At 37.4% G+C, this 24,140-nt stretch overlaps 1 protein-coding gene and 1 long non-coding RNA gene across 2 annotated transcripts in view; one reads left to right on the top strand and one right to left on the bottom strand.

The window, feature by feature from the left end:
* The window catches only part of LOC109095330 (BEN domain-containing protein 5-like), a 254,294-nt gene that overhangs the window by 48,432 nt on the left and 181,722 nt on the right, over positions 1-24,140 (bottom strand). Inside the window, exon 7 of the mRNA XM_042761912.1 lies at positions 18,199-18,415. Coding sequence (XP_042617846.1) covers positions 18,199-18,415 — 217 coding nt within the window. The remainder of the gene's footprint in view (positions 1-18,198; positions 18,416-24,140) is intronic.
* LOC122145908 lies at positions 11,609-16,952 on the top strand. The gene is made up of 4 exons (XR_006160635.1): positions 11,609-11,750; positions 13,481-13,584; positions 15,666-15,809; positions 15,942-16,952. It is a non-coding gene; the product is annotated as an uncharacterized LOC122145908 (long non-coding RNA).

Consider the following 24,140-nt stretch of genomic DNA (forward strand, 5'->3'; position numbering starts at 1 on the left):
AATACGGTATCTAAACTGACAGAAATCTATACTGCAAGTTGTTGAAAAACAATGGCTTTGTGATATCTTTGTGCAAATAATTTTTATTATTATCAGTATAAATTAATGGTATTGTTATCATCATTACAAAACATCAAATTATGTTGATTAATAATATACATTTTCTTTTTTTTAAACAATGTGCTGAGAATCATTTACAATTATGCATTATCCAAAATGACTTACAACAGAGGAACATAAGCATTTCATCACAGAGCCAAACAATATTTACAGGGTATGATGCCAGGTTTATGAGAAAGCTAGACTTGGGCAGAATGTACAAAAGAAGAAATGTTTTGTGTGTGTGTGTGTGTGTGTGTGTGTGTGTGTGTGTGTGTGCGTAAGTGCCTTTTAAAAGGGTTTAAAGTTATTCAGTTGTTAAGTGCTTGTGGAAGAGGTGTGCCTTCAGTTGCAGAATCATTCACACGTTTAGAAACTTGAAAATGGCATCAATTTTAATGTCATCCCTTTATACAGATGGCCTGGATGTGTATGTGTATGAGCTCAAAAGTATAGGCATTTAAAATACGGTGACCAGTGTGTGTGTGTTTGAGTTCCCAAAATGCAATCAACTCATCTTATAATAAACACCTGACTGTTTATTCATACAAAAACAATCTGTAATGTTCAACACCATCAATTTGGGCTCCTGACAGACATCATCAATTTGAACAAGAGAAAAAAACTACTACACAAATTGTCAATAAGGCAAGTTGGGGCAAAAGCAATGTATTCCGTTTACACTTTACGCTTTTGTAGCACCCAATGCTTTTTTTTTTTTTTTTTTTTTTAAATGAAATGAGACTTTCCACAAACAAAAAAAAAGTTTTTTTTTTTTTTTTTTGGATTATTTGTGAGTGTAAACAATGAAAATAAACCACCTTGGTGCAATTTGCCAGAATTGTTTCTGCCTGTTGTTGTTACCAGAGTGTTTGAGCAAATTTGACACCATAGTATTAGCTGAGGAAATTGGCAGTTTAATTTTAGGACGATTGAGAAACCCCCTCACATACACATCTAAACTTGTTTTCACACTCAAGCAACCAACGTCGTGAAGCTTCCTGACAAAGAACTATATGAAGCAGACTGGCTAAATCAGCAGATGTGATAGCAACCTTTAACTCTAGCTTCATCTCTATTCTCTCTCTCGCTCTCTTGCCGTATCTCTTTTGTCCTGCTTCTTTCCTGACTGCTTTCATTAAAGGCTGTGTGCTGCGAGGTTTTCTGTAGGAATGTAATTGTTCAGATTTAATGAGCTGGGAGAGAAAGAAGGAAAGACCAAACCAGGTACTATTAGGAAGCAATGAGAGGAAAAGTTTTGAAAGCGACAAGGTAAACAGTGGCTCGTCAAAACAAACAAGGGCTTCTCCTGCGGGATAATTAGGTACTATAATTGGGATGAACGCAGCGACAGAGAAAGGGTCGGTGCTGTGGAAACGCAGGTCATCATCCACTCCTTTGCCGTTCCATTAGTATAATTGTTAATTTCTTAATGCAGATGCACATTAGATGGTGTAAGATTGACATATGCACAAACACACACATCGTTAAGACTTAAAATAGCGCTTCAATGTCAACACTTCACTTATCTAGAATACTTAAAGAATGAATTGTGTTCTTTCCAGTTCCTCTGACAGTAAACACATTGGTCAGGGATCACAGAGGTTGCATTAATGACTATAAGAACTCCCCATGATGGACACAAACACACACGAGTATTGCATATATGAGGCCACGAGGGGCTGAATGTGCCTCAAACCAGCTACTTTAATATCAATCTTTCTTTCAATTTTCTGTCCAACACCTCTTTCTTTCTTTTTTCTTTTCTTTTTGTGTGTATGTGCGTGAGGGGTTGAGTCCATGAGGGAGAGAAAGAGGCTTTTTTCTAGTAAATTGAATTACACAACATTTTGACTTTCAGGCAGGAGAAGGGCAGGGAAGTGCTATCAGCCGTTCCAGATAGCATTGATTAGGATCAATTCAGAGAGAGAGAGACAAAGACTGGAAGGGTTCTGTCAGACCACTAAGAATCAAGCTTCTTTGACTTGTTCTGATCAGAGGGAGTAGCTGGGGAGCAGGATGGGATTTTTTAATTAGTGCTGTGGGCTATCTCATCTTGATTTGTGATGCAGACAAAGTAATCCCTCAGCCCCCCCGCGCAGACTGACCACTCCGTCACAACTCTAATGGCTCCTCTGTTCGGGCGTTATCTGTCCGTCTGTTCATCCATCATTCTGCTTGCGTTTGTCAGGTGCTTAAATCGCTCATTAGAGAAGATATGGTCTATCTTCAGTTGGGTCTGCGAGAAGAGTTAAAATTAGTTTAACTACTGTTCACTGGTACTTAACTGACTTTTGCATCACGATACAGAATTTACTTAGCAACTCAGCAGAAGCAGAAAAAAACAGAGTGAAAATTGTTTAACATATGTTTAATAAAAATGTCAACAAAACTGTGAACTTTATGGCAGTAGTTAGTGACATGTTATGGCGCTTTTGTATGGTATGGTACGGCATGGCTCGGTTTGCGTTTCCACTGCAGTTCAGTAACACTTTAGAGTAAAAAAAAGCTTTTTCATTCCACATCGCCCCATCAAGCTCTCACTGGATCCGTTCTTAAATCTAGCGGTTCTGTTGTGTTTGTGTTGCAAGTTCAGTGACACATGTAGTGACGATTCTCTCCAGCCAATCAGTGATCAGTGGAATTTATATGTCACGTTTTGGTAATGGTACAGTTCACTTGGAACCTCAACCGAGGTTGTACCCAGTAGAAAACCCCCCAAAAGTTAACTGTACCGAGCCGTACCGTGCCCAGCCATGCAGTGGAAAAGCTCCATTAGTGAGGCAATAAGTCATTCAATCAACTGATTCATTCAGGTCTGTGCATATTTTATTAATTTAATTTCCCATTTGGAAAGGAATAATGGAAAAGGAAAAGTGTGCTATTATTTATTTGTTTATTTATTTTTTATTGTTTTACACAAATGCAGAATGAGAACTGGGCTTGTTTTATCATAAACTACCTTTCACTGTTCACTATGCATGCCGTTTGAAGCAGAATATGTTGCTGGGCGCATAATTAGTTCTGGTCTTGTTTTTCATGTGCTAAATTACAGCAAAAAAAAAGTTGTTTTCTTTCTCGTTATATCTTTCCAAACAGGCAATGAAATTGTTTATTATACTGTTAGCAATATTAGCAATATCTCATTCTCAGTCAAGCTGTTGGCCTGAATACATTCCGAATTTGCAAATATCTGGTTTGCATTAACCCGAAAAACAGTGAACTGTGAATCAAATCAACTTGAGTCAAAGATTCATAGGAGATTCACCGCACATTGTGGTGCATGTTCATTCCTCTTGCAAGCGAACCAGTATTTATTGCAGTCTAGTGGTTTGATTGAATGTCAACTACAACAGATAGCCAACATGCCGATTTATTGTGCTACCTTAATGATTATACAGTTAATTGCATTTTACTATTTGTATGTACTGCAGCATTGTTTTTTACAAAGGCTGCTACAAAAAAGACTGATCAGTCCTGCAGCCATCTTCCATACATTTGCACAGCCTCTAATAGCATGAACAGGACTGAAACCTTATAATTAAATCACAATGTCCATTATAAGACCCACAGGTCTGCTGTTTTCTATACACACAGGCCAAATGCACATTTAAACACCTCTTTGGTTAAGCGATCGACAGCATTAACGTTGCTATGTTGCAAAACTAAAGCCCTCCGCTTTCAAAAGCATCTTTAGAGTACGATGATAGTTCCAGTGGAATAAAACTCCACTTCCAAAACCCATTTTCAGTTCACATATACAAGGCCTGAGGGTTTTACTCTAATGCCTATCCCTGGAAAAACAGAAACTGTGATCGGGGATCCTGTCAGATTCAACCATACAATCATGCTTACAGTTTGTCAGAAGAAACGTATGATTTTTGTCAGCATATGGGCGATACAGGAAGAGATATCTTGACAGAGGCACTGCTTCGAATCTCATTTAAAGGCAGCTCTGACATGGAACCGAAGGAGACAAAACCAGCTATTGATCCTTTCCCCGAAAGGCACAGAGTCTTGTGTAAAAAGCAAGATTGTGCTTGAAAAGAGAGGGATGGTGGATGGATAGCAGTAGAGATGTCCTTTGTGCAACAGAGAGGAAGGTTTCAAATCAGAGGCTGGCAGCTTGATGCTCTCACAATGGGGAGCCATGGGAAGGCAGGATCTGACACCCGTGCCCTTAGCAAAGGTTACTGCCTTTTCAAGTGGCCTCTCCAATACACTCCAAACGATCCTGCACACCGCTTGCACACACACACACACACACACACATACACATACACACACATATGCATGCATACACTCCTCCACGGTCACTGGGGAAATTTCTTCTAGTGCTGTTCAACGGGACGAAAGTTTAATGTCTCCAATTCATAGTCAAAATAATAAGTGACAGCCAGCTAAAACCCCTCTGCTCTTGGCAGGGTTGCCATGGGAACTGGTGGGCGACCTGTGGTGGGATGTCATTGTTGCCTGTCAGATAATCCCTAATATTTAACCCCAGCTCTCTGGACCGGCCTAAACTTTATTGTGTGTGACAGGCCCTCACGTCAAAACGCAGGCCAGCGTGAAAGTGACGCGAGTCATTTATCTAAACCTAATCCAGTTAAACAGAGACAAGCTTAACATGCTTACAGTTTATTATGATGTCCTAAAACGGCCATTAGCTGTGTGTTCCAGTGTTAAAGGGACAGAGTTTGGATGGAAGATCTTAGTCTTGACAACTCTGTTACTACTGCACTTAAAGAAATACAAACTCTTTTCTGTCTTAAAAGTGCTGGATACATGACTACAGTGATAAATGTTGACACAATACTGTAAAGTACACTATATAAAAAAATCTGACATTTTTGGTAAAATACCGGCAGCTGTGTTTGTGTTTGTGTTTGTTAATATAGGTGCAAGGTGAACAGTGTAATTATAATAAATACTAAAATGGTTGGTCACGTGATTGTTAATTAATTAATTAAATATTAATTTAGAAGGTTTAGATTGTAGTTAAAACAATTATACACAACTGATAAGAAAAAAACAAACAAAGAAGAAACAGAAGAAAAAAAACATCAAATATGAAGTGTCAGGGAATTCTGGGAATGTCAAATTACCTTTTTTAGCTTTAAATTATACAATGACTTTTTCTTTGTTCACTTCCAAAAACTGTATTTTACTGTAAAATCACATTAAATGTAATTACAGTTATTCACCATATTATAGTACGGAAACTGTTAACCAATTATCAGGTTTTTACTGTAGCATTTTTACTGTCTTTTGCTATTAAAATCACAATAATTATTTACAGTGTACAGAATCCATGTTCATGTACACATGTAATTAAAATAAATAAAAAAATGACAAAAGGTGAAAGCAGCTTGAACTCAACTACACCAAATATTAACCTGAAAAAATTAGGCCTGAAAATTGTCCTGACATAAACAAAATGTGGCTGCATAGCCACAGTTTAATAAGTTAAATAATTTACATAGTGTTTCTGATGCATTTCAAAATGCATTCATGATGTCTTATAAATCACATTGTGTGTATGTGTATCCTATCAAAACAAAGAGAATAAATGATCATATAGGAAACAAGCCAAACAGACGAATGTGTTGAACTTTGGTTTACAGAACCTGCCATCTTTATGTAGTGCCATCTATAAATAAATAAATAAATAAATAAATAAATAACCAACAGAAAAAAAGTGCTAGATTAATGCAGCAGGAAAACAATATTCCAATTCTTTCACAGGCGAGTGTGATAAATAGCGAGGGACCATGTGAAAACAAACAAGAACAAAAGTGGTATGAAAGCCCACCTGTCCGCCAGACCAGGTGCCTGGTCTTGACATCAGTGTGAATAACCTCATTGCCCCGCTCCCCGCGGTCTTCCCAGAACCCACTGCGCAAGCGTCTTGTCGGGCCATCTCGGCTGGCGTCCCCTCCCGTGAGTCCCTCCAGACTCTGCCGGTCTGGGCTGAGGCCTAATGAAAAGCAGACCACCGTCCTTTTCAATTCCTCCAGCCCAGCCAGACCGCCACTAAAAGCAATCGACTGACTGAATGGAGTCACTATATCACAATATGCACCTTACGGCATGCCAGAGACACCACGTCCTCTGGGACAGAGCGACATGTCCGCATTCATCTTTCTTTTCTCTCTCAAGAGTTTAACGGTGAAGATTGTTGATAGGGGTGGGAGACGACAAGAGGAAAGAATGAAGCCGTATGACTGTGGGCCACCTCACATGTGTCTTTTGTCCAGCACACTAAAAAGGACAAGACTAGAAGGTTGCTTTGGGGAATGAAAAGAGAAGGATGGAATGAGAAAAAAGGAACGTATGGACAAAAGAAGGTGTGTGGGCACAGAAAGATGTGTTTGAGTTTCTGTGTGCAGATTTGTGTCCGCTCGCGTGCGTACGTGGGAGGAACTGTTGTGCATGGTTAGCGGTGTGTGTGTATCTGTAAGTATCTGTGTGTGAGTGGCTGAAGCGCGCAGCTGGAGGTGTGTGTTATCAGCGCTCTGCAGTCGCTGTGTGAGGCGGGCAGGGCTGGGACAAGGGCAGGAACTGGAAGGGCAAGACTGGTGGAGTGTGTCCAGGGTGGGTGGCTCCAGATTCAGGGATACTTCACTTCAGTACACACACTCCTGCTGCTATCCTCTAGAGCCCTGACACACACACACACACAGTCCTGAGTCTGAATGAGCTGAATTCACTAACAAAGAAAAGGCGATGATCTTTACTCATGGTCATGAATGGTTTTATGTTACAAAGCCTTTCACTGTCCACTGGTTTTACAAGAGGTACACATAATAGCAACTCTACAAAACTATCATTAGCATACTACAAATCTGCACAAGGATAACACACATCATGGGAATTAAAGGGACAGTTCTTTCAAAAATGAATATTCTGTCATTATTTATTCACAGTTATGCTGTTCCATCCTAGTATTATTTTTCTTTGTTCTGTGAAACACAAAATGAGATGTTAAGCAGAATGTCTGAGCTTCTGTTTTCCATTCAAAGAAAATAAATTATGATTTACACTTCGCCAAAAAGCACATAAAAGTAGTCTGTATGACTAGTGCCAAGACTTCTGAAATCATACAATAGCTGTGTTTGGGGAAAACAAAATACAAATCATTCTGTTTCACTGAAGCTCTCAAATTTCATTTAAGTGCAGGTTCAATAAACATGGCGTCTTTGAACTCCACACTTCTGGTGCCACATTTTTTGTCACTGGAAAGAAAACAAAATATGGATGCAACAACAAGGTTTTGCTTGCTAGTTAGTTCTGTAAAACTCTGGAAGGTGCTGTAACTACAACATTTGAGGGCAAAAATTATTGCAAAAATATGTATTGCAATTAATTAATTGCAAACATTATATACCAGTAGATGTTTTGCCAGTGACTAATTCCTTTTTTGAGTTTTGTACCAGATGAGCAACTGCCATTCTTCAGCTATTATATACATTAAATGAGCCACACACACATTGGGTTTTCATGTTTCATGGGAACATTCCAAAGGCGTAATGGTTTTTAAACTGTATAAACTGTATTTTTCTATTCCCTTATCCTAACTCTACCCCTAAACCTACCTCTCACAGGAAACTTTTTTTTCTCCAAAACAATGTCCTCATGAGGACACGGATTTTGGATATTGGCATCTTTGTGGGGAAATTTGGTCCCGATAACGTAGGGTATACCTGAACCACACACACACACACACACACACACACACACACACACACACACACACACACACACACACACACACACACACACACACTCATTCTAAAGCAAAAGCTTAATACATACAGTAGGACCTCCTGCTATGCTGCAGAGCTAAATGTCACAGTTCTTTGTGGTCAGGGTCACACGTTTTCATTGGTAATGTCAATAGTTCAGCCGATCTGCAGGAATGATGCTGATGGACAGCAGCCAGGTGACTGACAGCTGTCAAATGGACAGGAGATCTATAAAGCAAAACTAGACTAGGTATTCTAAATATTAAAATGTCAACCATAAACATTTTGTATTTCATATAAAAAAAAAATTGCCAATAAAACGTGTAAATAGCCTACAAATTTAAAGTATAATATAAAATAAATAAACATATAAATGCAGACTAATAAATTAAAGAAATGAATGTGTTTGACTTTAAGCCAATCATTGGCTGTCAAATTGTTTTCCACAATTGAAATAAAGATAAAATAAAATATAAATATTTAATAAAAAACTATATTAATAAAATGTCATTAAAATAATACATTATAATTACTGCAATATTATATAAATAATACTAAAATACTAAAACGCTCAAAAGTCTGACTGTGTACAGTGTAAACGAGTTATACCTTAAACCATGGCCAATTACAGTTATCAGACCTCACCATACATCCTTAGAATGTTCACCATTTAATTTAATGGGAACGGCCTTATCAAATCAACTTGAAAGTAGCAAGCCCACATGAGAGTGATCATTAACTGCCACTATCAGCTGCCCGCTTTAACCAGCAGCCGAGAAACGCCACCGCTTCCCTGTTAAATGTGCTGACAGAAATCTTGCACCTTGGCTTTCAGCTCAGACAGTTAAGAGTTGAGTCTATATTGATCCGAGACACCAACCCACCGTACTATAATCTCCTTAACCATAGTTAGAGAAGAAACGTGCTGAAAAACACTTTTCCCAATTCCCATTTGTTTTGCTGTTTGTTGTGCAGGTCTGAGGTTTGTGGAAGGTGAAGGAAGCGAGGATGAGAGCTAATGATGTAACTCACATTTCAGTAGCAAACTGAAGCTGTCTTCAAGTCCTCCAGGGAACCTCCTGCTTACGAGTTCGGAAATCATTATAACTACACGAAATGTGTCGTTTCAAAAAATGAAAAAAAAAAAAAAAAAAAAAAATGTTAGGTGAAAAACAGGAAGTTTTTTTTTTTTATGTTAGTGCAACATAATAGAGTGCAAACAATGCAGATTTAAACTGGTAGACTGTAAAATAATAAACTGTAACATTTAACTTTGATAAAGCAGTTTCCAGCTGGAAATCAAGACTTGACGGTGACGTTCATATGAGCTCATCAGCATTCCAGCTTGACCTAAAGGCAGCATGAGACCTGTTTTGTCTCTTCCTCTTCCTCTCTTTCTTTCAATCTCTCTCTCTGGCTAAATATGTTTCTCAGCCCATCTACAACAAATTAAGTTTCCACTCAAACTGAATTTCAAGCTTGGCTGCTTTTGTAGGGTGAGTAACTCACTTTTCATTCATTCTTTTTCTTTTCTACCCAAAAATGATGTACTGTATCACTTGTATTTCTCCATTCCCAGATCATTTTTTTTTCTCTCTCCAACCAACCCAGGCCCTAAATTTGGTTCCCACAATGGAAGGCAATTTACTTATTAAAAAGCCCTAAAAGCTCTTAGAAACATGATTACTTTTTCATTCTGTTCTTTACTAGCTAGCAAGCAATGTTAATTTTTAAACTTGTTTTGTTTTGTTTTAGAAAGTCTTTTGTTTTGAGGAAAGTGTATTTTAAATGTAGTCAATATGTCAATCATATACATTCATTTTATATTTTTCTATAAGGGCATTATACTAATCAATAATAATGATGTTTTGGTTGACAGTGTTACTGTCAGTGTTACTCTTTTATATTTTTCTTAGTACTATTTCATATTTTTTAATTAGTATTTGTTTAAATTAAATGGGCACTGATTTACACTTATTTATCTATACACTATTACACTAATCTGTCTATCCATCTATCTATCTAGATATATAGATAGATAGATAGAGTATTTAAATTACAATAGTTTCAAATAAAAGAAAAGAACAGCATGAGAAGAAGAAGAAGATCTTTGCATGGTTGTAAATACATTACCCAAACTTTTGACACTTGCATTTCAGGTTATATTCTCTTTCACCACCATAACGGTTTTCTGTATCCATCTCATGAGTCTACCCCATCAGCCCCTTTGACCTAAAGCTTGAAGTTGGGGGCCTTGTGAGATTTCAAGATATGCGCTTTGAAGACTGACGGCACCGAGGAAGGGCAGAGCGGCCTTGGCTCCGCTTAAACCTGACAGAGTTAAGTGACAGATATGAACCCATGCTGGGAGATAACCCCATGTCAATAAATCCCCCTCTCCTAACCAGATCCATCTGCCGATCTCTGCATAACAAACAGCACACAAAGCACTTCCAAAATATTGAAACAGAGTTAAGCCCTCAAGGTGCCATTTCAATTTCAAAAAATAAATATTACCTCTGACTAAGCAAACCTTGCATTACAATGAGGATCATTTTACTGTTTCAGGAAGATGAAGGATGCCTCTCTGCAGATGAAGAGAAGTCGCCGTACCTACTAGTCATATATCTGCCCTGTCCATCCATGCTGGCTTGATAGGCCCCCCGTTTTCTTTTATCTTATTACAGCCTCAAGAAAACAATATTCCTTTGTACTATTGCAGTCGCCCCTCTTTCTGTCTTTTTTCATTTCCCACTCTCTCTATTTCTTCTCACTCCATCCTGTCTTTATTACGGTCCTCCATATCAGCTAGATGATTCCTCTGCTGCTGATATGGGAGTCTCAATATGCAATAAAGCAGCAGGATCGCCTACAGAAGGGCCCATTGGACTCGATAAAAGGGCTGCTCGATAAAAGGGGGTCACATCAAACTCTTTATCTTCAATCTAATGTAAAATAACCACCCTGCAGTCAAGCTCAGGTCACGACTCATCCGTGGCTCAATCCAGAGTCAGATTTGTTAAGCGTGAGCATTCACACTGTTAGGTGCGAATGGAAAAGACAGGTTCCATTTGACACCGGCAGAGAGAACCCTGACCCCTGGTGCTCTGAGAGACCCACCGGCAAAGGTCACACCCTGGCGGTGAAATGTTATTAGGCTTACAACAAAGGATGTTTACATCACACAGAACAGTTGTAGGGAGGCATTTCACAGTGGTTAAACACATCGCAGTTGTATCGACAGATGTGATACGTTAGTTGTATTTCATGCTCTTACACCTATTGAAATGCTTGGAAATCTTACTTTATTTTTAGCCTTTTGCCACTCTTATTAACAGTGATAGTACAGAGAGGACAGGAAATGTTGGGGGGTGGGGTAATATTGGAAAATGATGAGAGCCAGACAGTTGTGGCAATCTTGAAAGTGCAGGGTTTTTTTCCTGTAAGTCAAGAAAATGTAACAACATTTATTAATTATAATAATATTTCATATAAATTATTCAAAAAAAGAAGAAGAAAAGAACAGGAAACAACAAGCTTATGTGTGTCAGGGATATGGACCTGTCCTTGTGTTTCTGTGTTGTGTTTTGTTCACCATGTGCTCCCTGTGACCCAGTTTCTCACGTGTTCTGATTGATGCCCATATTTGGTTGTTCCTTTGTCCATTATTTCCATTTCATTCACCTGTGTTCATTAATTATTCCTCATTAAGTTTAGTATTTATAGTGTAGTCTGTTCCATGTTTCTTTGTCAGGTTTTGAATGTTGTGATGTGCTAGCCAGGCACAGCTGGTGGAGAGCGCTTTAAAATTACTAAACCTTTTTGAGTTTTCAAAAAAAGATTTGACAAGTAATGATGTTTAATTTATATAGCACCTTTCCCAAGCTCATGGATGCTACAATAACAGTAAGGAACAAACAATCATTTCACACATAATTAGTTAATGGACAGTAGACATTTGCCCAGTCCAATACGGAGAAGTTGAAAGAATGCAGCTTTACAGAGTTGATTAATATAAGCATCTAAGGTCTGTGAAGAGTCAAGAATGATGCCCAAGTTTTTGACGGTGGCAGGTCAAGTCCGGGAGCATAAGCTATGTTTTTTGTTAGTTGGGGGACTGATAATTTAGATTTCTGTTTTAGTCAGATTCAAATTGAGAAAATTGAACTAGTAAACAGCAGCACAAATGAAAGACCGAGAGAGCGATGAAAGATTCGCCGTGTGATGGAGGAGGACTCCATTTCTGCCTTTCAGTCCATAAACAACCAGATTTCATGTGATTATCCATCACTGTTTCACAGCTCACAGATTCTGCCTCATCTCTTTCTCATCCTACGCCATTCCTCCTCCTTTTTCTCTTCCCTGCTGTCTCTTCCTTCTCCGCCCTCCCTCCATCTCTTCCGGTCCGACTTTGACCTTCTCTCTTTTGCAAGGCAGAACTGCTATTGATTTAATTTTGGCATGGGGTGTACAAACACAGAGATAAACCTGGGCGCAAAGTGAGAGATGGAGAGAAGCGTGCGAAGGCCAGAGATGCGTCTGTCCAAGAAGCTTTCCATCCTTTATTTCTGCTAACAGGCTCCCGAATAAGATTCCCCACTGTTTGTCTGTCTGCAGGGGCTCCAGTGACCATTAGAACAACAAAAAATGACTTTCCTCCCCTCTTGAATGTTTGTCTGTAGATTCCATGCTCCTCCTCTCTTGTTCTGCCCCTTCTCACAGCCAGCAATCCTTTCCCCCATTTTTCAGACTAAAAGGGCCTACAGAGTGAATGTGATAAATGAATGTGACGGCCACATGTTGTACTGACACTCTGAGATCCAATTATTTTAGACTGTTATAAAGTTATACTTAGGTTCAGCGTGAATTATGAAAATATGCAGAATGGATTTACGCAGGGATTTTATGGACATTAAATGGCAGATATTACATTGTTTTTGCATTATTATTGTATTTAAAATAATTTTTCTTTTTCCCTTCTGTATATTTTTGTCATATAGTTTTTGTCACTTTTGTGCTGCTTAAGCAAATTTAGGCATGACAACATTTTAATGTCTATTTATTTTTTAGATATGCTAAAGAAAAAGGTCTGTATAAATAAAAAGTATTTAATATAATAGAGGTGAGATCTCTATTATATTGAAGACTATTTATAGAGATGTGAGCTCTATCACAGGAAAGTGCTCTTCAAGAATGCATGAATCCCATAATCTGGATTTAAAAGTTAGTATTAGATGATGACAAAATTTAGATGACCAAAAAAAAAAAAAAAACTACAAAATATGGTATAACTGATAAGGTGCTGATATATTCTGCATTCCAAAATCTAAAGACAGTAAAACGTGTTAAATGGAATAGCACACTTTTTTTTTTTTTTTTGCAACTGTATAAATATTTAATACACAAACAAGGAATGTGTTCAAATGAATAATGTTTGGTAATAAAAAAAAAAAAAATCTTTAATGTTTGTAATATACACCTTTCATTGTAGTGCTCCAACATCAACAGCATCCTTTAAGATGGAGTCAAATAACAAACTTGAAAGTAGTTTTCTGATAGGACAGAAGAAGTAATTCATCTTTGTCAACTTAACGTCTGTTTAAAAGATTTATTAAGAGAATTTCATTTTGCCACAGGGTGGTTCATGTACTTTTGGCTCTTACTGATGAAACATGAGGAATCTAGCAGTGCCCAGCATGCAGCTCAAAGGTGCAACTCTGAGATGGCCATTAAAGAGCCGGTAATCACACACACACACACTTCAGTCCACCTTCCATTTTAGCAGCTGTTATTAAACTCACTCCTATAAGTACTAGCCACTGGTGACAGAGGATAAAAAAAGGGACTTGCGTTAAAAGTGCTTACCCCACACCCTCTGACTACATCCATAAACCTATACTCCATCAAACCAGACACGGGACCCCATTTGCCTGCGTAACGTTCATCCTTCACAGGCAGCCGGTCAACTCAACTCACGCTTTAAAATGCTCAGTCAATTCCAGAACTAAATGATCAGAAGGGGATTTCTTCAGCCCTGGCTGTGAGACTCAGGATTTTATGTCAGAGGACTTTAGAGAGAGGGGTTAGGGACAGCCAGAATAGCTCTAACACCGGTTTCCTGGAGTTTTGCACAGCGCCTCAGGAGACTGCAGTCCCTACCAGGAGATGCATCTGCTTCTTGTATAGAACAGGAAATCTCAAAGAGGGAGATGAAGGAAAACAGCAAAGTAGCCATCAGCATCTCAGAGTCATCTCTGTGGAAACAACCATCTCACATCACAGTAAATAGAAACTGAGGCAGTGTAGACCACATAAAGCATACAAGAAAGTGAATATTTACTCTGAGAATGTGAGCATAGGCTGTTGTAAATAGAAACTGACAAGGGATTTTTCCACTGGGTCATTCTGCAAAATATTTGCATGCCTGATCTTTTCTATGGAATAAAAAGATTAGTAAGATTAAAGAAATTAATTCCTTTTTTTCAGGGAGGATGCATTAAATTTATCAGCGATTGATAAAGGGGCAGAAAATACTTTTACATTGTTACAAGCATGTGCTTCAACTGAAATATGCGCATGATTTACTAATTTGTTCCCTTGTTTTACTAACCTGTATTAATGATATACTAAGTAATTCCCTCGTTTTAAGTAAATTGTCTGCACAAAATAATAATTTGTTCTACTTCCTGTCCACATTCTCATAAACCTGTTGCTGGGATGTTATGGAAAGTTAAAGTGTCTCTTTATTATTATTTTGTGCAGACAGTTATGAGGGAATGAGGGAATTACTTAGTATATCATGCACACAGGTTAGTAAAACAAGGGAACAAATTAGTAAATCATGCGCATATTTCATATGTGGGCTTTATTTTGAGTTGGGAATGAGTTTATATACACGTTCTCAAAAGCCTTACAGCGCTGCATGAAATTATTTCAAGGGAGAGACATCTACATCGGTTTATGAGAATGCACACAGGAAGTAGAACAAATTATTTTTTGCACACAGTTTACTTAAAACAAGGGAACAAATTATATTGAATGCAAAATTTATTAAAAAGAGGGAACAAATTAGTAAATTGTGCACACGATTTACTTTTTTTTTTTTCTGCATATCGTGCTGGGATCCATACCAAAATTATTTGAATCATTGTTTAAAAATGCAATAAGTACAGAAATAAATAATGACTCGCTTACTGTCTGGACCGTATTCAGGACATTCAGTCTTTTGCATTGTAGAAGCTCTAAATTTACACAGATGAAAAACAATTACACTAATGAGGGAACAATTACCATACAATTGGTCTCTATCTGTGAATCATTTAAATAACAGCCTCTTATTCTATTATTTCATTTTCTCCTTGTACTTTCTACAAGCTTAAATTTTGAGCTACAATATTTCAAGTGAAAAACAAAAAAACGGAACATACTAACTTACAATACAGCATTTCAATTTCAATATAGCAAAACGAGGAAATCTTAAAAAAATAAATTATATTTTTATAAGTCTGACTATATGAATGTAAACCTGAATATATAGTTACAAATCACAATACGGAGAGACAGAGAGAGACGTGAAGTGAAGCTGAGAGTGCCGGTCAGGCCCTCAGGCTGGATTCTGTCTGTCTGCTTGTCTTTGTGTCTCTGCTCTTTGTTGCAGTAAGTGCTCTTGCAAGCCTGTCAGATCCACAACTGTTGCTCTGTCTCCACATCTGGAGAGGAGCAGGCACTCAGAATTCAACACAAACAGGCACCTGTGTGAGGAAGCAGGGCTCGAGTCACATGACAGGCCTCTGTTGAGATTGACAGGCTCTTTGCCAACAGAAAATGACTGAAGGATGCAAGAAAGGAGAGGATGAAACGGGAGAGCTCTGTCTAGACAGGCGGGTCATCTGAGTGACTATAACTGAGCATCAACAAAGACCCTGAGGCCTTCCGCTTTTATGCAAAAAATAAACATTTATATGGGTAAATATTTAATCCAATACACTTATTTTAAATGCTGCTTGTGCTATACAAGATCTGAATGTTACACCGCACTGTCTAAATAATTCACATCCATAAATGCAGATCTGAGTTTGATCTCTTTTAAATATTCAGATGGCTTGAGCATTTCACACTCGGATATGGATAATGGATCTGGATGCGCAGCCTTCAAAACAACTTCATTCTCCATTTGCTGATGCGAACTCGACATTTGAAATGGGCAGCGGCAAACAACGAGCTGATGATAGAAGAAGCTTCCACGCATAATCATCCATCAAAGCGACTGTCAAAACCCGCTATGCTTCTCTGTCTTTATAACGCTGTTAGAGGACTTTCTATGACTAAAGATACAATAAACAGATGTGACGATTGCTGTTGAACATGACAGTTGTTGCAAGTCTGCATTTTAAAGTCGTGAACATAGTCCGTCTGAGCATATTTGGGATGTTTGGACAGATTGCTTGTACGTGGCGATGCTCGATTGGATTCATCTTCATAGACTTCTGGATAGAGAGGAATCTGATTGGTTGCTGTATTACAAATGTGAATGTAAAACAGTTGTATCTCACCAGCCAGCAGACTTCTAAAAAGAAACGTGTTTGACCCTGAGAGGCGAAGCATTAACAGAGCAAAAGAGGTAATTGAGATGTACTAGACGACTCTTTTTGTGGAACGCTCTTCGCATTTACTTCATTGAAAGTGAAAGATATGAAAGAAGTAATCCCAGTATTACACTTTACCTATAGCACATGTGTGGGTGTGTGTGTGCACATGAACTTCCCCCTCACAGATCCTCTGTTTAAGTACATCACGTCTATGTGTTACACCAGAGAGTGTTTTACTACTGCAGTCCAAGCTGTTGTAGCCTCATTCTGCTCTTTTTCTTTGTTCTCTCCCTCTCTCCTCCATCTCTGCAGATCATTAAGAGTGTTGTACTGCCACATACCCAAGAATAGAGGACATAAAAAGACAAATAAGGCCATAAAATCTCCTTACGCCTGTGCATACAAATACATTTGCTCACTTTCTCAATGCCCCTCCTTCACTTTTTTTTCTCCAACATTCAGTATCTATTCTTTCATTCTTGCTTTATTTCTGATATAATATCTTCTACATGATTTATAAAAAGGCTGATTGTTCATTGCCTGCAGTATACAAGGAATGGGTTTATATATTTTTTTTATTTTTTTTTTTGTCATTACCAAAACTCAGGACCTCTGCCTGTGCTATTTCAGTATTATTTATATTATATTATATTTTTTTTTAATTAGTTTTATTTTCATATTTTCAGTTTTAATTTCACTTGCAGTTTGTTTTAGTCATTTTGAAACAATTTTGTCATGTTTTTTAATTTATATTTAGCTTTAAAATTTTCTTTCAGTTTTAGTTTATGTAATTTTAGTACTAAACTTAATTTATTTCAGTTATTTGCTATGAAAACATTTCTAATTTTCATTTAGGTTGTTTATGTTTACATATATACTGTTCAAAAGTTTAGCTTAAAGTTATGAACAATGAATCAAGTTAAAAAATATATTAAGCAGCACTTTTTTTCAACACTGGTAATAATAAGAAAAGTTTCTTGAGCATCAAATCAGCATATTAAAATGATTTCTGAGGGATCATGTGACACTGAAGACTGGAGAAATATTGCTGAATAAATTACATTTTTATATATACATATAAAACAGTTATTTTAAAATGCAATAGTATTTAAAATGATTTCTGAGGGATCATGTGACACTGAAGAGCAGCTTTGATAGTTAAAGACTTAAAGTTCTGATCTTGTTTTATGCAGTCTGGGTGAATTTTTTTAAATTACATTTTTATATATACATATAAAACAGTTATTTTAAAATGCAATAGTATATGCATCGCTTTAACATATAGTTTGGCATTTATTTTCCCCCTGATATATTTGCCCTTTCAAATCCCATTTCATGTGAAACTGATTTCTTTTTTTCCATTGACACCATATTTCTTATCAATAAATGTCCTTTCATCAGTGGCTTCCCGTGCCTGGCTCTCCTTGACGAACGTGAAAGTGATGAAGGCCCTAAAAGAGGGCTTTAATCTCTCGAGCATTCCTAATGAGTTTTCCTCTACAATTATTTGATAAGAGCGAGACAGGACTGTATGCACTGTGAATGATCCAGTACCTGTACAGATCATGCACACACACACACACACACACACACACACACAGTCATTCATCCTTAAAGACACTTACATGTGTCCGCCCCCTTAAAGAAAATGAGTGTGCCGTGCACAGCAGATACAGGAAGATGCTAACATAATAGAAAGTGACAGAAACACCTGAAACGCAACAAAGATGTGCGGTAACACAGTGAGCAAACATGCAATAACTAACCACACTGAGGCCGAGCTGCTCTCGCTGCAGGTAATCGAGATTTCTGCGCTCCAGACTGGCCAGGTAATGCTGCAGACGGGAGTAGGTGTAGGGGTAGCAGTATGAAAACTGATAAACGTCATCCTCACGGTCAAAACAGAAGGCAAAAGACATCACGTAGTTCCTCCGATGGTCGGGGCAGCGGTAGTAATACACATTCTTGGCTGGTAGTCTTTGCCTGTGACAAGAAAGAAAGAAAGAAAGACAACATGATAATGACATGCACCTTGTTTGCTTTCTCAATGAACATTCATGGGATTAATCCGATGTCCTGAAGAAATATAAAATGTTTGTGTTCATAATATTTAAAAATTATAATGTGAAAACATTCTCTGTAATGATACTTTTCAGCTGATCTAACTAGGGCTGCATAGTTGAGGAAAATATCATGATTACTCAGCCATATCATGACAATTCAGTTCAAGTCCTGATTGATAAAATAAAATCACAACATAAATTATTTCCTGCCTAATGTTCTTTTAACTTAGAAATTATTCGACTGAAGTTTAATGTGTTTTAAATGATATTTCATGTTGTAAATGGTAGTAAATAAGATTCATTGGGTGTGACAGACAGCTGCTGTCTGACCACATTATTTACTTAAAATATAATTAAAAATAATAAAATAAAAAGTTAAAAATGTGACAAAAAAAAGAGAAGATATAAGATGAAATGGCATGAGAATAAAGTAAAATTTAAAAAAAAAGAGAAAAGGCAAGAAGACAAGACTAGAGGATGTGAGATTAAATGAAGAAAGGGGTATAAATAAAATAAGAAAAGAAAAGGAAAGAAAAACAGGAGAAAAGAGAAGGGAATATAAGATTAAATTACATGAGAAGTAATAATACAAGAAAATAAGAGAAGAAAATAGGAAATAAAAGGAAATAATACAATTAAAGTAAAATATAAAATAAAATAAAATATAAAACTATAGGAAATGAAGAAAGTGGTAAAATGAAAATAAAAAATAAAAACTCTGGAAACTTGCAATCCTCTACATCCCCATCATCACTCACACTACTATTGTTCAGTCAGCTCTCTCTCTCTCTCTTTCTCTATCTCTCTCATCTAATGCCTCTCCCTTTAAAAACCTAGAAATCTAGATGATTTAAAAATCTAGACAAAGCCAAACAGTACCAGCAAACTGTAAACAATGAAAATTTCTGCAGTGAACAATCAGCAACCAGAACAATGAAAGCAATGTTATTTGCATATAAAATGATATACTGTGCTGTTAATCAGTTTTATGTGGCGCTGCTGAAGGTAAATCTGCACATCTGCAGAGGGAGAGAGAGAGAGAGAGAGAGAGAGAGAGAGCAAATAGCAGTGAAGGACAGGCAAAGAACATACGATGGAAGGCAATGGAGGGAATAACAAGGGGAGGGAGATAGTGAAAAGATGAGAAAGAGAGGAAAGATCAGAGCTGGGATGGGTTGACTATGAGACAGGGATGAGAGAGAAAGAGAGAGAGAGAGGGAGAGAGAGATCAGATGGAGATGCTATCTATGTGAACAGCACAGAAGCTTCCACACGGCCCTTCTGATAAGAAACAGCTCTGTAAAATCAGCCTCCAGTCCTTCCATCTCATTCTTTTCTACTAAACAACTCACATACACACTGTACACTGATGGAACTGGGTTAGTGATTTGTTTGAATGCTTGAAAAGACATAAACACACACCTGTTCCCTTATCTTCAGTGACCCATACGCACAAATGCATACAAACACACAGACTTATGCAGCTGGATCCAAAAGCCTGAGACTATATTCAAAATCCTTTTTAAACCTGGACATAAAAGTTTTTGAATTTCAAACTTTTTAAAATTATGAAAAGTTAAAAAAATAAAACATTTCTGATTCTGTAGTATTTTAATACTAGCATCAAGCTTAAACTACTCAAACATTATGCAGTTCACAAATTCATAATCTAATATTATGATTTGTGCTAAAAACATAAATAAAATAAAATGCAAAAAAATGACAGAAATATTTTTGATTCTGCACTAATCTGTCGCTATTTTAATATTTAAATTAATGTATAACTTTGATCACATCAAGCTAAAACTACTAAAACATTCTAAAATGTATTCATTCACAAGCTGATATTATGATTTGCAAAACAAAAAAATACAATAAATGAATAAATATAAAAATAAAATAATAAAAAATAAAATAAAATAGCATTGTATTAGAGAAATAGAAACTACATTTTACAGATACAGTACACAGTATGTCTGTATTTCAAAAGTGAGCTAGCTACACAAGTATCATTTTAGGGAATCACCTGTTCCAAATGCTGTCTAGGTAGGCAGGTTACAGCAACCTACATACAACATATGCATTGCTTAGCTTGTTTCCTGTAATAGCGAGCCCCTCGGGTGCAGCATTGTGATTGGCCGTTTAAAAGAGCATGCTCCACCCTGATGTTCATTAGGAAACCCGTGAGAAATAGAGCTACTGTACTGTATGTAGAACTATGCAGATATGAAACAGCCACACACAGTGCATGCCAACATAACAGAGCATCATCCATACACACACAACAGAATGCACACACACTCATTGCCTGACTCCTCTGCTACCTGAACAAAGTGAACCGCTGAGCCAAAATGAAAGTGAATTAGTTTTTCTCTGTGGAGGAAAAGACAGCAAATGAACGATCAAGCGGAGAAATCCTCTGGGGGACTTCTACAACACTGTCATCTCTACGGGTCTCAAAAGAGTGTTAAGACACAGGACAGGCGCCTGCTTGGTCCAAACCACATTCTGCTGCTAACACGCACTCACTGACATATTAAATGATCTCTAATGCATGTCAGGCTTGGCAACAAATATAATACATCACCAACAAACTCATGACCCTTCACTGTCTGTTGCTTGCATCTTAACACACACCCATCCCACTCACAGACACAATGTTAACCTAAAACACAAACTGATACAATTACCAATTATTAAAAACAATGATTAGTTTATTCATTTGAACAGACACAACTAAACCTAAGTTTATATGTAAATCTTACAAAGCCTGCATGGATTCCCAAAATGAAAATAAATAAATATATTTTGTGGACAAACAAAACAAGGCCTACATTTAGGACCATTAAAATATTTTTCATGATTATTATTTTTTTTTTTAGGCCGTTAGGCATATTTTAAACCCCCTAATCTAATTACCATAATGCATTCTGTAATTTTGAAAAGCTTTTTTTTTTTTTTTTTATAAAAGCATGCGATAAATACCATGAGATATACACTACTGTTCAAAAGTGTACTTAAACATTCTGAAATTCATTCATTCAAAAGCTGATATGATTTGCAATGAAAAAATAAAATAAAATAAAAAGAAGTAGAAATTTATACTTTTATTCTGCAAGAATGTTATAAGGAAGTTTCTCATCAAGACATTTATAATGTTACAAAAATACTTCTATATTAAATGAATGCTGTTTCAAACTCTATTCATCAAAGAACCCTGCAGAATTGAATCAGTTCCCTCAAAAAAGAAATAAATAAATAAAAAGAAATCAACATTGATAATAATATGAAATGTTTCTTGAGCACCAAATCAACATATTAGAATGATTTCTGAAGGATCACGTGACACTTAAGAGTAAATTTGAGAACATATTAAAACAGAAAACAGTTATTACTGTAATAATATTTCACAAAATTACTGTTTTTACTGTTATTTTTGATCAAATAAATGTAGCAGATTTTGATGATACAGATATATTTGTGTATATGCAGTATGCATGTGTATATGTATAAGTCTCATGCTCAGGGTCAGCTGTGCTCGCTGCAGTATTTGGCCTGCATTTGAGTGGGGTTGGGTTCAAGACCTGCAGCTGTTTGCCATGCACCCCGACTACCCTGCCAAGCAGACATTAGCCCCCACACACACACGCTCACACACCTCTCGCCATGCAGGGTTAATGAAACAGCGTGACACCTCACTTTATTTTTTTATTTATCTGTTTGGGCATTATCCCGGTTCCTCTCCAGCGTTTGACCTTGTTGGCTACTGAGCGAGTCGTGGCTATTGATTTTAATTACCCAGCGGGAATTTACTGCTTGCCTTTCCCGCGCCGCTGCGCCGCTATTGGCCAGAGAAAATAGCTTTGTGTGTTGCCCCTCTATGTGATAGAGAGAGAGAGCCTGGTGAATCTCGAACCTGCTGGGTGTTTTTCTATCTTTGCTGCAATGTATGTTCTCCCCTCTATCATTCTCACTCTCTCTCTCGTTGTGGCTGTTGGTAATTTGTTTTATCGAAATGATAGTGCCCCATGCCTCCCTATGCTGGTGGATTTGGTACAATGCCCCCCGTTCTAAAACATTTATCTCGCTGTGTGTCTGGGGAGGGGGTGGGGGGGGGGTAACGGAGACCAACAGACAATAACCCACACACACACGGCTTAACAATTCACACTCCCCACCCCGAGGAAAAAACACACAGTGAGCTGTTGCTCTTCTGCTCTCTTTCCATATAGAGAAAAGGTCAGCGCCTGAAGCTCAAGGTCACTGACTTTAAAAATTAAAGAGTTTTCATAACTTGTTAAAGAAAGAGTAAAGAAACCCAAAGTTTCTTTAACTCGAGCAGACAAGGCTATGGCTGACTAGTGCTTGCATCTCTATTTTCATGTGTGTGTGTTGTTAGCTAAACGGGCCGGCCCGTACCGAGGTGTCATTCTCCATCGCAGCACTTTTCAACTCCGTAAGCAGGAACACGACGGGCCTTTGATGCCGCCGTGGCTGTCGGCTTTCCTCTGAAGGGAACTAGACGAGGGGGAAAATTGCTAGCTTTCATACGGAGCTGGATATCTTGTCTATATTCTCAAATCAATCAAGCATAGAGGTCATCACAGTGGCTCCTGTCTCTCTGACTCTTTCCGTCTCTCTCGCTCTCCGTTTGTTGCCATCCCCCATTCTTCTGAGAGCACTGGCTGTCATCTGCTTAATGTTGTGAAGGTTAAATGGTTTCAAAAGTGAGCAGGAAGCTGTCAAGTGTCACGATTCTTCTCTCATTCTCCTGACAAAAACAGCTGAAGAAAAAAAGGGGATCTATTACACATACGGATATTACATTTCATTACGAAAATGATACTCTCAGAGCTCTTTTGACTTTGGACGTAGGCCCATATTGTGTAATTATTGCTCAAACAAGCGATCCCTCTTCTAATGCATTTATTGTTTTACATTTGATACTGTTTCTTTTCTCTTGATTTTTCCGCCGTAATGTGAGAAGTAGAGAGAGTGGAGTGGCCCTCCTGTGATTGATCTATCATTTGGGACATGAATCAGACTGGAGAATAGCACTGGATGGCACAGTTACTAAGCAACCTCACTTGCTTTGTGGTCGAGCTGTCCATGTGCAATGGTATGTTTGAAATGAGGGGTTTTTGGCATGTGAATTCACTCTGTGATTCTCTAAATGGTGAAGAGCGCTGAATGCATGTGGAGGATCAGAGATAGGAGAATGAATCTGGGAACCAGAGACCAAATAAGCCAATTTAGGGAGGAAAGTAGTCACTGTATTTTGTGTTGGTTAATCATGGCAGATACAAGTCATATTGGTGGTTGCCAGGGTGTTACTGTGCAGTTGCTAAGACATTCTGGGTAGTCGCTAGGGTGTTCTGTTGAGGTGATCATTTGTAATTTTATCAATGTATTTTTATATTTGCTAGAAAGGTTTTTTTTATTTTTATTTTTTTTTTTACTTTATTTTTTTTCCACTAAATGTATTTTTTTTCTTTATATTTCAAAAAAAAAAAAAAAAAAAAATTACACAGTTGTAATGTAACTTCAAATTCTTAAAAGCACTTTTGCTTAAAAAAAATTGATTGGATATTAAGAAAATGGTTTAACTGGCCCTAGATTTCAAACATTATAAACAAACTAGTTTT

This window comes from Cyprinus carpio, chromosome A8, assembly GCF_018340385.1.
Source record: "Cyprinus carpio isolate SPL01 chromosome A8, ASM1834038v1, whole genome shotgun sequence".
NCBI lineage: Eukaryota > Metazoa > Chordata > Actinopteri > Cypriniformes > Cyprinidae > Cyprinus > Cyprinus carpio.